At 38.0% G+C, this 15,413-nt stretch overlaps 1 protein-coding gene across 1 annotated transcript; it reads right to left on the reverse strand.

Moving 5' to 3' along the window:
• Positions 1–236: 236 nt before the first annotated feature.
• vmn2r1 (vomeronasal 2, receptor 1) lies at positions 237–15,017 on the reverse strand. The gene is made up of 7 exons (XM_039683796.2): positions 14,390–15,017; positions 12,787–13,135; positions 10,922–11,213; positions 8,148–8,957; positions 6,625–6,852; positions 2,739–2,862; positions 237–2,652 (listed from the first exon to the last, which is right to left on the reverse strand). Exons 2-7 carry the CDS (start codon positions 13,026–13,028, stop codon positions 1,598–1,600), a joined length of 2,751 nt encoding a protein of 916 aa, XP_039539730.2. The 5' UTR covers positions 13,029–13,135; positions 14,390–15,017; the 3' UTR covers positions 237–1,597.
• Positions 15,018–15,413: the final 396 nt, after the last annotated feature.

The raw sequence follows: 15,413 nt of genomic DNA on the forward strand, positions 1-15,413 counted from the left end.
GGTAAGACAAAGAAGATTTGATAATATATTGGCTATTTATTTAAATTTTGCTCACAAAGAAAAGTAGTGTAAAAGCTCTAAAATAATGATAATAAACATTATCGTCACTAGTTCAATTAAGCATGAACTGTTAAGAATCTGTCAAGGTTTTTAATCGCCAAATCACTAAAGAAGTCACACTGGGTCAGGTAACTAAAAAAATAGTATATTAAAACAGGTAAACTTTGGTAGTTTATTGTAACTTTATTTTATGAATAAGATAACAAAGCAATACATAATTAATTTGTATTGTTTATGAGTAAAGATCTCAGTGGAATCCTGTTCAATATTAAGTAGCTCTTTAACAGTTCACATTAGATGCAATCTGTGCATGAATCCATGATGCCACCCATATTTATCTAAAACACACCCAGTCTAATCTAATTTTTAAAATTCATTTTCAAATTCACAAATAGCATAGTTTACAGAATTTTCACAAAAATATACTTCATCGTATGTTAGCAAAACTATTACAATAGTTATTTTATATCACAGCTGACTGAGAACAACTAGGACAGTTTCATTGGTGTCATCATCCAGTGCAGAGAGATCTCAGTTTATGGACTTTCACTGCTTCCACCTGCTGGCAAGCTTCAACATTACATTTACCTCTTTGTTTCCATACAATTTGGCTCTGAAAAGATTTGTTGATGATGAAATCCATGCTTTTTATCATGTAATTTGAACAGATAAGCTACACTAGTCATAAAATCCTCCCTTAGTGCAAATTCATGCTCATTAAAAGGGATCATATCATGAGGAATCTTTTGTCCTGTTTTCCCTTTGCCAAACTTTTTCTCTTTTATAGTGTATCTGCTGTGTAAAAAAAAATAATAATTAGAGATTATAGTATGAAATCTGTAACTCTCAAAACTGCCCTCTCATTAAAGAAATTCAAGATTTCATATTTATGTATCATGTTAAACATGGATTTATTATTATGAGTGTTGCACCTTTCTTCTAAAGTTTGATATTTTTACGTTTTGTTTGCTGCTTCTCTACAGTTGCGGTAGAGCATCTGCTTATTAACCTTTTTATGGTATAATGGATTGAAACTAAGCTCCAAAAATGATCCTCCGATGAAAACATGGGCATCTTAAAATATATATATTGTACTTGACAGCAAAACTGCAGTCAGATATTAAAACTACAGAACTTAAAATGTTTTCAGTTTAATTGAATAAATGGTAAAACTTTATAATAAGGTTCATTAGTTAAAGCTGCAGTGTGGTGTTTTTCCTCTTTGTCGCCATCTCTGTTCGAAACCTGCAATTGCAGTCATTTGCGGAATTATCAACTTTACGTGAGTTGAAAACCTTATTGTAAAGTGTTACCGAATAAATGTATAAAAACAGCCTTCTAGGGGTTAGAGATGGCAAAAAATGCTCATTAAACTAAATTGTATTATACATAGACATGATATAATATGCTAAGTGCAATACGACCCCCTTAAAAGTCCTTTACTGATATTCCTATTGGGTCTTAGATTTAAATGTATATTTAAATATGTCAGAGTCCAATATAATAAGACACAGTAGATGATTTTTGGGGAATGTCTTCAGCCATCTAGAGACACGGTGGACACGGCGGTGCTGTTGGTGGCGAGCGAAACGCCTGCGTCACGTGATTTGACTCGAGGAATCATCATCTCCTCTGTGTTCCTCTCTGGTTTGACGAGCAGCACGTAGCACTTGGGGATGAAGACGCACGCGAGCAGGCCGAAGCTAGACGCCAGGATGGCGAAGATCTGCACCGCCACCATGAATTTCCCCCGCGTGCTCAGATAGGCAGGAACGAAGGAGATCCAAACGATGAAAAACACCATCATGCCAAAGGTCATGCTCTTGCCCTCATTAAAGTGGTCTTCCAACTTTCGTGCCACAAAAGCAAAAGCGAAGGCCAGCAGAGCCAAAAGGATGTCATAAGCGAAGATGGAGCAGATGAAGATGATGTTTCCAATGTCGCACTCCAGGATGATCTTGATGTTCTGGGCGGCTGTGTTTTTAATGGGGTGTGGAGGCATCAGGATCAGCCACACAGTGCAACCCACCGCTTGGATCAGCGTGCCCACTATCATCATCGCCCTCTGGTGCCTGGGATGTATGGGATCCACGTCGTTCTTCTGAGGAATAGCTGGAGCGATGACCTCGGTGTCGGGACTCTGTTCGGCAGCCGCTGCCGCTGCTTTTGCTGCCCGCGTCGCAGATTTGACAGCTTTTACAGCTCTGGCTCTCAGCATGAGCAGAGAAGATTTCCCCATTAATGAAGAGAGGACCAGGGCAAAGCCTACAGCCAACGCCACCTGACTGGTCATGCACGACCACTTCTGAGGCTCACCGAGGAACACGATGGAGCTGAGGAAGGTGATCACTAAACCCAGCAGCAGAGAGAAGCTCAGCAGAGGGTCGTTGGCTTTCACCAGAGGTGTGTTGAGGTGCATCAAGAAGATGATCACGACCACGATGGCAGCCAGAGCCCCGAACGCAGCGATGGCGATCAGTGTGATCCCGAGGGGTTCGGAGAAGTCCAGGAACTCGATGGTCTTCGGCACACACTCGTCGTGATTGGCATTGGACCAGTAGTCCTCGTCGCATTGGAGACAGCCTCGTGCATCTGTTGGAAGAGTTATTCAGATTGACTAAGGATAAACTCTGAAACCATTAATGGACTGATTGAACAAAGGTCTTTATTGCCGTGACCTGTTGTGTTGGTGATCTCTCCGTCTGCGCAGGGGATGCAGTCGAAGCAACAGACCGGCTCACCCTGCCGGATACCCATCCTGGTGCCGGGCTGGCAGCGTTCACTGCACACAGAGCGAGGCGTCTGGGACACAAGAGAAACAACCCGTTCTTCAGTTCATCTTCTATACGATTCCACACGCAATAATGTTCAATTATTTTAAAACATCATACTGGATTTTTTAGGTACAGTGTAATACACAATGGATGGATGGGTGGATGGTTGGGTGGATTGATGGATGGATGGATGAGTGGGTGGATGGTTTGATGATGGGTTGATGATGGGTGGGTGGATTGATGGATGGATGGATGGATGGATGGATGGATGGATGGATGGGTGGATGGATGGATGGGTGGATGGATGGGTGGATTGATGGATGGGTGGGTGCGTGGGTGGGTGGATTGATGGATGGATGTATGAATGGGTTAATGGATGGATGAATGGGTGGGTGGATGGGTTGATGGGTGGGTGGATTGATGGATGGATGGATGAATGGATGGGTGGATGGATGGATGGGTGAATGGGTGGGTGGATGGGAGCAGTGGCGTAGCCAGGGGAGGGGCCATGGGGGCACTGGCCCCTCCTGAAAACTGATTGGCCCCCCAGTGTGCCCCCACCCTTCTAATTGCCTGTCACTCAAAAATTCAAATCATAATCTTTCAGCTTGTAGTAGAATAATTCATGATTCCGCGTCACGATGCTTCTCAAAAACCACACGGTAAGTTGATATATTTTATAGGCTACAGCTTATTTTTTTAAAGAAAGACGATGTGTATTCACCCTGCTGAGGGGAATGTGATAAAGCCTGGAGTGGAGCAAAAGCACGTTCCTCTCTCCACTCTCCACTCTAGGCATTCTGTAATCACTTCGCTCATGGTCCACTCCGGTTTTTCAATTCCCGCTCACGGAAAAACTGCTCCATGTTCACTCAATTAATCTTAGATTTTGAGAAGTGCATGTCAGGCTACAGGTCGTTTGCTGCGGTCCCATGATAGAAAACAGAACGCGGGTCAATATTGGTCGTTTCTCAATACCAAGTACGCAAACTTCGGAGAACGAACTCCCGAGGATGAGAGGAGGCGAGTCCGGTTTTTCTGCGGAACAGCGCGTTCTTGATTGCGTCACTCAGCATGCGGCTACTCCGGTTATTTCTTTATGTATAGGCAATTAAACGAAATATGGTGTAAAATACAACTTTGCCACTTTTCATCAACAATAAAACGAAATAGATATAAAACACCACTCTGCCTCATTTCATTTATAAATGAACACATTAGTACATATTAATGGCCACAAAAATGTGCTTCAGGTAACGTTAACGCACATTGACTATCTTCACTGCATATATTTATAGCAACACGAAATATAAAACACAACCCTGCTTCTTTTTGTTTTCATTTTAAAAATGTGAAACATTATTGATCATTAAAACTGACATTTAACAAACAGACAGGGTTGTATCGTTTTATTGTATTACACAGTGAAGAGAATGCATAGTAAAAACACACACATATATATAAAGAATATTTTATTTATTTTACAATATATAAAATTACACAACCCTGTCTCTTTTTGTTAAATGTCAGTTTTAATGATATCCCGTTCAAAAGTATTAAGTAGCCTAATAGGTGGCTATAATAAGCTATACAATGAGAAATAAAGCAAACAATTCAGTTAAACTTAAGTCAGCTCTCTAATGGGCTACAAAGTTAAAGTTAAATGGCCTAAATATATAAAGTTATGAAACTTCACTTTTCCCTCAACCAAAACGATTTGGCATGAAACAAACTATATTAAAATAGTTTAGCATTGTTTGGTCTTATAAGATAAACAAAAACATGCACTGAAAAGTTATGTAGATGGTTGATTAGGCCTATTTGTCAAGATAGCCTAAGTAATTGTTTTTCATAGATTAAAATAGCTTTTAAATTACGCAAACTGGCAATATTAGATCGGTTTAAAACGCTATTGGTCTCGACTATTTAAATAAAGTTACAGGAATATGAATTCAGAAGAATTTTTTGTCAATTTAATCCCTGCATCCAGAAACATTCTCAAAAAAAAAAAATCATAAATAAATAAAATGCATGATTAAATAGCAAAATAAATAATTAATACTAAAATAACACTGGATTAATTAAGTCATTCTAAACTGTTTCTATGATCCACATATTTTACGTTAAACTAAAGCATACCTTTTTGAAAAAGTCTAACAAAGTATTTATATATGATATTTTACAATCAATATGCTCAAGACTAATTAGCCTTCCTTGAAATAAGTAGATTTGTTCTATTCATCAATGCAAATTTACTGCAACTGCTGAAATGCAAATTGAATAGGATGTGGGAAAAAAATATGTATTGTATACAATTTTATTACAGTTATATGAATTCATTAACTGTGTATTTATTATATGAATGATTAATATAATTATGCATTTATATAAATAAGGCTGTTCTATTATTATTTGTGAGTCTGACACTAATACATTGGATTATTTTATTTATTACAGTTTTTCTATCACTTTTGTAAAGTGAAAAGTTAATATAAATTGTATTTTATTGTTTTGATGTAGAGCAGTAAATAACTGCTATTAAAAGATAACAGGGTATCACTGTTTATTGCTGATTTTAAAGCTTACTGAACTTGAAATGATTTGGATATCTACAGTTCTACATAAATGCATAACATAATAATGGCCCCTCTGTAATAATTGTGGCCCCTCTTGTGCCCCCCAGTTGAAAAAATCCTAGAATCGCCCCTGGATGGGTGGGTGGATGGATGGATGAATGGGTGGGTGGATGGATGGATGGATGAATGGGTGGGTGGATGGGTGGATTGATTGATGGATGGTTTGATGATGGGTTGATGATGGGTTGATGATGGGTGGGTGGGTGGTTGGATTGATGGATGGATGGATGAATGAATGGATGGGTGGATGGATGGATGGATGGATGGGTGGATGGATGGATGGATGGATGGATGGATGGATGGGTGGATGGATGGATGGATGGATGGGTGGATGGATGGGTGGATTGATTGATTGATGGATGGGTGCGTGGGTGGGTGGGTGCGTGGGTGGGTGGATTGATGGATGGATGGATGGATGTATGAATGGGTTAATGGATGGATGAATGGGTGGGTGGATGGGTTGATGGGTGGGTGGATTGGATGGATGGGTGGATGGATGGATGGGTGGATGGATGGATGGATGAATGGGTGGGTGGATGGATGGGTGGATTGATTGATGGATGGGTGCATGGGTGGGTGGATTGGATGGATTGATTGATGGATGGGTGCGTGCGTGGGTGGGTGGGTGGGTGGATTGATGGATGGGTGGGTGGATTGATGGATGGATGTATGAATGAATGGGTGAATTGATGGATGGATGGATGGATGGATGGATGGATGGGTGGATTGATGGATGGATGTATGAATGAATGGGTGGATGGATGGGTGGGTGGATGAATGAATGAATGAATGAATGAATGGCTGGATGGATGAATGATGGGTGGATTGATTGATGTATGGATGAATGAATGGATGGATGGATTGGATGGGTGGATGAATGGATGGATGAATGAATGAATGGCTGGATGGATGAATGATGGATGGATGGATGAATGAATGAATGGGTGGATGGATGGATGGATGAATGGGTGTATGAATGGATGTGTGAATGGATGAATGAATGGATAGATAGATGTTTTTTGTTTAAAAAGAGACCTAATGCATTCAACTTTTTACAAAATAGAGATTAACTGCAATGAAATATGTTAACAGCCCTATCATCATTACTATATATAATCCAATTTCTAATCAGAGTAAATTACACGCATCCTCACCTCGAGGACATCATTGTTCCATATGATAGAGGCATTGTTGATAATCAGCCTGTCGTCGGCGGGTGCCGTGCTGTTATAGTAACCGATGTGGGAATATGTGATCTCTCCGTCTGAATCACTCTGCCAGTTTAAGATTTCATAAAAGCCGTCCACGTCCCCGTCATTGAAGAATATGTGCTCTCCGGTGTGAGGGACGGTGAACTGGAGGTTCTTCAGGTAGTACATGAGCTGAACACAAGGCACACAGTGGTTATAAATGAGTAGATTTCACAAAGGACATGGGCTATGCTTACATGCACAACTTCAGTTTCAATCGGACTGAATTCATTCCGGTTGATGAATCTGAATGTAGTGTTTACATGAACGCTAAACATGTGATCGGGTTAATATGCGCGTTTATATGTCACAAGCAATATTTTTGGACGTGCAAACAGCACGAATATATGCAGTTTCCTGTTGTTTTTCACATATTAACCATTCTCCTACATTGATTCTTCACTTGTTTTAAACAGCAGACTTAAAATTTATCAATTTCTGATCATAATTTGGAATAAATGAGCATATTAAAGGGTTAGTTCACCCAAAAATGAAAATTCTGTCAGTATTTACTCAACCTCATGTTGTTCCAACCCCGTAAGACCTTCGTTCATCTTCAGAACACAAATTAAGATATTTAAGATATTAAGATCGCTCCTGCGTACTAGTCCATAGGCTTCTTGAGGGAATGACTTGCTGGCCTCGAAAAGTCATTAAAGGACATCGTTAAAATAGTCCAAGTGACTACAGGGGCTCAATCTTAAGTTTATCAAACGACGAGAACACTTTTGTGCGCAAAAAACAACAAAAATAACGACTTTATTTTAACTATTCGTTTATTTCTCCCTCTGCCTCGAGTCAGGTTACTAGTTTAATAGCGTAAGCTTCTGTTATTGTACGTTACACGCATCACACACACATGACCAGCGTCGGCCAATAGTGAGCCTACGTGTGACGTAGCTCTACGCAATCCCACTACGTTAACTGACTACAGGCTCATGGAGAAGGAAGTGAATAGTTGAAATAAAGTCGTTATTTTTGTTTGTTTTTGCGCACAAAAAGTGTTCTCGTCGTTTGATAAAGTTAAAACTGAGTTGTAGTCACTTGGACTATTTTAACGATGTCTTTAATGACTTTTCGAGGCCAGGAGCTAGTATGCAGGAGCGATCTTAATATCTTAAATATCTTCATTTGTGTTCTGAAGATGAACGAAGGTCTTAGGGGGTTAGAACAACATGAGGGTGAGTAAATACTGACAGAATTTTCATTTTTGGGTGAACTAACCCTTTAACCATTGTGCCGTGCTGCTTATAATAGAAAAGTAGTAAAGGAATAAACCACCGCTTTTAATCCGATGGGATCAAACTCAATTGGACCGATTAAGGTGTTTACATAAAGACTTTTCAGTCCGGTTGCACAGTCAAATTACTAATGGATTATTTGGTTGCATGTTTACAAACGTGTGTGTGTGTGTGTGTGTGTCATACCTGCCAAGGCTCGAATTTGTTAATATCAGCGCATGTGCCGTTTTCAAACGGGCCACTGCCAGGTACACAAGTCTCGAGGTTATGTAGGGCGTACGCCACGGCATATACAGCCTTATACACGTTATACGTAATCCTTAACTGAGACACATCTGAGTACGTATTATTCAGCGTTTCAATCATCTCCTCTCCAGTGCATCTCTTCATGCCTCTCATAACCTGCCTGTAACTCAGAGTGCAGTTAAAGACGATCCCCCAGAACTCTTCAGTCAGAGTGTCGTTATATGGACTAACACCCAGAAGGTGCTCTTTCAGGCCGGGGATTTCGGCACGCTTCACCGCGAACCCGATGGTTCCCCCCAGGACGGGCAGGATGTCGGGGTGACGGGAGATGGCGGCCGACGTGACCCAGGCCTCGCTGGCGATCCACGTGCGGTTGGTGATGTTGTTACGCAGCAGTTCGTCCAGTAGAGGTTTCAGATCCACATCTGAGGAGAACACCACGATGATCTTAGCCGTGGAGTCCAGCACCGTCTGAGCGATGCGCTCCATGGCCTCCGGGTTGGAGATCTTGGGAAGGGTTTCGGAGAAGGATATACACACTCCCGCCTCCTCCACCACCTCCTTGAACCTCTTGATGCCGTATTTCCCGTAATCGTCCTCGGCCGCGATGGTGCCCACCCAGGTCCAGCCGAAGTGAAGCACTAGTTTGGCCATGGCCACGGACTGGTGCTCGTCGCTCGGGATGGTGCGGAGGAAGGTGGGATACTGGAACCGGCTCTCCAGAACCGAGCAGGACGAGCAGTAACTCATCTGGGGAGGAGGAAAGACAAATCAACACTTGGAATTATTACTAAAATGACTTAAAATTAATAGATGTATGTTTTTAAAATGCAACTCAGAGATAGGAACTTTATTCCATTGTCTATGGAAGTGCCCTCAAGTTCAACTTTATTGGGAAAAGGTTCTGGACTTTTTGTCACTGGTGGTGAAACAGAATGTCCCCAAATGTCCTAAACTTTGTTTATTTAATATGTTCCCTGTAACTTGCACTCTAACTAACTCTGGTAAGAAAATGTTGACCTTCTGTTTATTACAAGCAAAACTTGTAGTTGCCCGTCATTGGAAAAACACAGAAATCCCTAATTTTAAACAATGGTTACAGGAATTGGCAGGTTGTTTGGCTTTGGAGAAACTCACATATATTGTTAAAGGAAAATCTGGAAAGTTTTTCAAAGTATGGAACCACCTTATAGATTTTTTAAAGGAAGCTGAACCAAATAGTTTATTTTCGGTGTAACCAGGAATAACAAATTATGTTATTAATGTACCATTGTCTTGGAATTTGTATAGGATAGATTTGTTTTTATTATTATTTTATTTATTTTTTTTACCCTTTTTTCTGTGCTTGTTTTAATGTAAATGTTTCTAAAATCAATAAATACAATGTTGAAAAAATAGATGTATGTTTCAATATAGTCTTTAACATATATATTTCATGTTTGTGTGTAAATAATCTGTGATACTTTTTTTCAGGATTATTTGATGAATATCAAAAAAACTGTATTTATTTGAAAAAATCTTGCTGAATAAAGCTGTAAAATTTAAAAAAAAAATTCCTCTCTGTGATATAATTTACTGTTTTATGTTTTTTTTCTTCTTACATGTTTCTGCATGTTCACTGCACCAAAACAAACTAAACTAAGGAATAATAATAAACATGATTGTAATAATAATCATTTCTTAATCTGTATGCCAAACTACTAAATTAGGTTTCTTTTCAAGAATCTCATAAATGTCATTTTTAAATGTTCTTAATATTAACTATGCCTCAATAAACTCCTAATGACTGCTTATTAATAGTAAGGAACTAATTAAATATAGGCATTTGGTAGGATTATGGGATGTAGAACATGGTCATGCAGAACAACATATTAATATGTGTTATAGGTACTAATAAACAGTCATTATATGCATGCTGATAAGTGGCTAGCTATGTCATATTACAAGGAAATATAGTGAGAATTTGAACCGAAACTGTAATAAATGCTGGGTTGTTTCAACCCAATTTTGTGTCAAATATGGACAAACCCAGCCGTTGAATAAAAAAAAAGATTAAATTTTAACCCAACGTTTGAGTTTGTCCATATTTGACCCAAAATTGGGTTGAAACAACCCAGCATTTTTTAAAGTCATGGCATTTTTTTTTTTGTTTTCTTTTTCATAAATTAATAGATTTTGACCTTAAAACGAGGGTTATCTTATGCACTCTAAAAAATGCTGGGTTGTTTTAACCCAATTTTGGGTCAAATATGGACAAACCTAGCCATTGAGTTACATTTTTAAATTACATTTTTAATCCAATGTTTGTCCATATTTGACCCAAAATAGGGTTGAAACAACCCAGCATTTTTAAAGTCATGGCATTTTTTGTAAATTAATATATTTTGACCTTAAAATTAGGGTTATCTTATGCACTCTAAAAAATGCTGGGTTGTTTTAACCCAATTTTGGGTCAAATATGGACAAACCTAGCCATTGGGTTACATTTTCAAATTACATTTTTAACCCAACGTTTGAATTTGTCCATATTTGACCCAAAATTGGGTTGAAACAACCCAGCATTTTTTAAAGTCATGGCAATTTTTCAAACCTAGCCATTGGGTTACATTTTTAATCCAATGTTTGTCCATATTTGACCCAAAAGTGGGTTAAAACAACCCAGCATTGTTTTTAGAGTGTGCGATTGCCAAAATACAGAGCTAGATGGAGGGTACTTGTGGGAAGTAGTAGAGTCCGAGGATCCTGGCGGTGGCGATGGACAGATCCGATCCTCCGGCGCCCACCAGAGCCGAGAGAGGAGGCCCGTCCCCGCAGCGGTAGTTCGGCACCGCCTCGTCCTGGCCCGTCAGGAAGGTCAGCGTTCCCTCCACGGCTTTGGAAATGGTGAAACAGGAGTCGTAGATGACGTAGCCCAGCTCAGTTCTGGGGAGCAGGTCCGGTCTGTCGTTGATCTCGTTCAGGGCGAACAGCATCGTCTGAGTCCAGCGGAAAGCGCGGAAGTTGAAGCTGAGGGGGAATTCACATTCGTTGTGGGTGACATGTTTATAATGTTTCATGTAACTGAATGCATTTGCTTTTAATATCTTATATCTAATCAAATTATGATTAAATTCATGTTAATGTTGGTCTTTCTTATTCAACAGAGGATACCTGGTCCACTTTAGATATTCTACTAACTGCAAGTAAGTCCATGTCAACTAGCAGTCATTAGAGCATGACTAGACCGTCTGCTTAAAGGAGTAGTTCACTTTAAAAGCTGATAATTTACTCACCCCCATGTCATCCAAGATGTCCATGTCTTTCTTTCCTCAGTTGAAAAGAAATTAAGGTTTTTGATGAAAACATTCCAGGATTTTCTCCATATAATGGACTTCAATGGGAACCAAACGGTTCAAGGTCCAAATGAGTTTCAGTGCAGCTTCAAAAGGCTTTAAACGATTACATATGATGAATAAGGGTCTTATTTAAGACCCTTTGAGTCACGACTGGAAAAAAGATTTGTTCATTTTGATGAACGAGTTTGAACAAGAGAGTCACGAACAGAGCAAGGCGAGTATTTGTGCTTATAAAACTTTTTTATTTATTTTTCAAATGGCCGATCGTTTCGCTTGATAAGACCCTTATTCATCGTCTGGTGTCGTTTAAAGCCCTTTGAAGCTGCACTGAAACTCTCATTTGGACCTTGAACCGTTTGGACCCCATTGAAGTCCATTATATGGAGAAAATCCTGGAATGTTTTTATCAAAAACCTTCATTTCTTTTCGACTGAAGAAAGAAAGACATGGATATCTTGGATGACATGGGGGTGAGTAAATTATCAGCAAAAGTTTTTTTCAAAAGTGAACTACTGCTTTAACTGGTTATGATTGGCTCTCGTTTTCGTGCGAATCGGCCTGAATAAAGAAAGTGATTGCGTTTGTGGGAAGACTAATAAAAAGTAAGTGGACCATATCACTGCTTTATGTCACGTCAAAACTTGAAATGGATTGAAAACATGATGACTGTGGGGTGTTTAGAGAGCAAATTAAAGGTACATCTTCGTTTCTGTGACTAGTGTGTACAAGCTTATTATTAAAAAGAACAGCTGAACATTAGTTCACAATTAAAATATATAGTTTAAATTACTTTCCTTGGTTATTATTTTGGATTGGAATAAATGTAGAACACTAACTTGATTAGATTTACACTTGGTTTTAATAAACAGAACATTAATTAATATTAATTTAGTGGATACATTGTACTTATAAATGTCTAAAGTGGGCCAAATCACGTGTAATTCCCACTGCTACCACTACACCGCACCAGTGGCATTGTGCAACAAGTTATTTTCCATTGTTTCGTTTATGTAACATAAAAGTGCTCTCTCGGGAGGATAAACCGTAATTACTCCTTATACTACAGTTTAATAATGAATGATGATCTTTAAGACGCAAGAATATAATTAAGACCAATTTATCTTTTTTTCTATAATGACAAGCAATTAGAAAGTGTGCACTTGTGGCGATGTGATGATCCACCAGATCTAATGGCAGTCTGAAAAACAGGTCAAATCAATGTCATGTTAAATGCAGCGTCTTACCCCTCGCAGTCGGACGACTCCGGAGGGATGGTGGTGTTGGCGTCCGTATCAACCAGGCGTTGATGAACTGGAAACATCCCACCGACGACCACCGTCCTTTTCAACACCTCCTTATAACCCCTCAGGTTGAACTTGGCCTTGAGTTTACAGCTCCCCTCGGCATCGGTGGACGTGTAGAGGAAAATACTGACGCAGAAAACCAGCAAAAGCCGTCCTTTGGAGCTCAATCCGGTTAAATCCATATTTGGAGGAAGAACATGTAAAAGACAGACTGCTTGGATGAGCTTGTGTTCGACACACACGATGATGAGTTAGCGACGCCTGAGCTGACACATCTCTCAGGGGGTCTCTGAAGATTGCATAAGAAAACTCAACTGATCAGTGTGGATTCACATCAGGGGCCAAATGCCACCGAAAGTGACAAACATGCTCTAGTGTTTTGCTCTTTTTCATCATGCTGAATTTGTAGGCCTATTTAGTTATGGGTAGAGAAATGTATAATCGAACATCATCTACAGCTACTTTAATAGATATATCATACAATGGTTTATACAGTGTAATAAATATAATAATAATATAAAGTATTTGGCATACACTAATGTTAAAAATTTTGTAGTCTATTTTTTGTCTTTTAGAATAAAATGTATAGGCTACTTCAAAGATACATTAAATTGATCAAAAAATAACTATAAAGATATATAATGTTACATGAAAAAAAATAATCCTGAAAAAGTCACCACAGGAGTAAATTAAAAAAAAAAAAAATTTCTATTGAATTTTCATATAATACAAATATAACAAAACATCGACCATGCCCCCAAAAAATAATAAAAAATAATAAAATAAATACTACTGTAATAAAATAAAAACTCTGATTTTTACATAAAACAGGACCGTACCATAACAAGGCAGATTTGTGTAATAAAATAAAATAAATAGCAACAACATTAGATAATTTATAACATGCATAAAATAACAATTACAAAATATGAAGAGAATGACAAATAAATTACATTTTAAATTTATTGTATATTAATGATAGTTTACAGTAGTATTTTTTTTTGTATTGTACTTGTAGTGTATATAAAAAAAATGCTAATTTTGCTTGATGAACAAACATGACACTTCTATTATACATTCAAATAATCTTATTGACCCCAAATTTAGCGGTGCAAATGGACAAAATAAATAAGAGTTGTAGAAAAAAAACCTTCTTAAAGACTAAAAAATAGATTAGGATAATAAATCATGAAAAGGTGTTTAATAAAAAAATTCTGACTATCACATTGTTTCATTGTGTTTCTGTATTTTGTGAAGAAACTCAAAAATTTAGAAACGCAAAATTTAGAAAACTGACTGTATATTGTTTGCTTTTGAGTACGGCATGATTTTTGCTGCTTTATATTAATATTAATGTCAGTCCCTCACACTGTTTTAGACTTATGTCTCTCCAAGAGCATCTGAGTGAAACATTGTGAAAAACGAATTTATTATTATTTATTAACGAATTTATTAACGAATTTAAATGAACTTTTTTTTTTGTTCAAACATTGAAAACATTTTAATTGCAGCTCAGTCTGGGAGTGTTACTGTAGAGATGTACCTGTGATCCGTACGCTTCACTGGTGTCCTTAAGCTCTATACCACGCTTCAAACTGGATCTTTCCTTTCCTTCGGGATCTGGCTGTTTGTGGATGTGCTTGTCAATACATGTCTGACACACACCTGATCCCTCTTCCCAGGTGAGCGGGAGAAACACACACAAGCACACTGTAGTTCACAAACAAGAGACTCACGTTACACAATATCTGCTCTTAACGCTTCAATGCTTAGTTTAACGGCTAACAGCAAATGTGCTCATCTGTGACACTTTGGAGTAAAAGTTAACGTATCTTCAACATCAAACGAAAACACCTGAATTACAGATCATTCGGGGACGTTTTAAGTGGCCTGCTACACGAATTCATCACGTTATGGTTAGGTTTAAGGGTGTGTTAAAGTGATAAAAGTGATTAAAGTTCACCCAAAAATTAAAATCATGCCATCATTTATTCACCTTTATCAAGTAAAATATCAAGAAGATGTTTTAGAGAGTGTTGGTAACCAAACAGTTGATGGACCCCATTGACTTTCATGGGATGGAAAGAAAATACTATAGAAGTCAATGGGGTCCAATTGTTTGGTTTCCGACATTCTTCAAAATATCAAAATATCTAGGAAAGAAACTCATACAGGTTTGGAATAACTTGAGAAATAAATAATTTTCCACACATAAACAGCCAGTAATAACCACATTTCCTTAAAAAATTGTTGAAATAAAGCCAAAATAAAATGTAAATAATAGATGCAAAACTTCAAATTAAAAAAAAATTCAACATAATAAAGAAACACTAAAATACTTTATAGAATTAATAAATGTCTGTGAGTGATTGACAATGAATATCAAGTCATTTTGTAAAGTAAACTTTTTGATTGTTATTTTTTATATATAATAGTGATGAAAGCCAAAATATTAAATACAGTTGATGAATATTTACAGAGTAATCCACTATTTTGTGGAGGATGGTCAAAATGATCATTTTTTGGAGCCAAATTATGGGGAAAAAGTTAGAATTTTATCTATTTGT

The sequence above is a fragment of the Pimephales promelas genome, chromosome 10 (genome assembly GCF_988280905.1).
Source record: "Pimephales promelas chromosome 10, fPimPro1.hap1.1, whole genome shotgun sequence".
In the NCBI taxonomy this organism is placed as follows: Eukaryota; Metazoa; Chordata; class Actinopteri; order Cypriniformes; family Leuciscidae; genus Pimephales; species Pimephales promelas.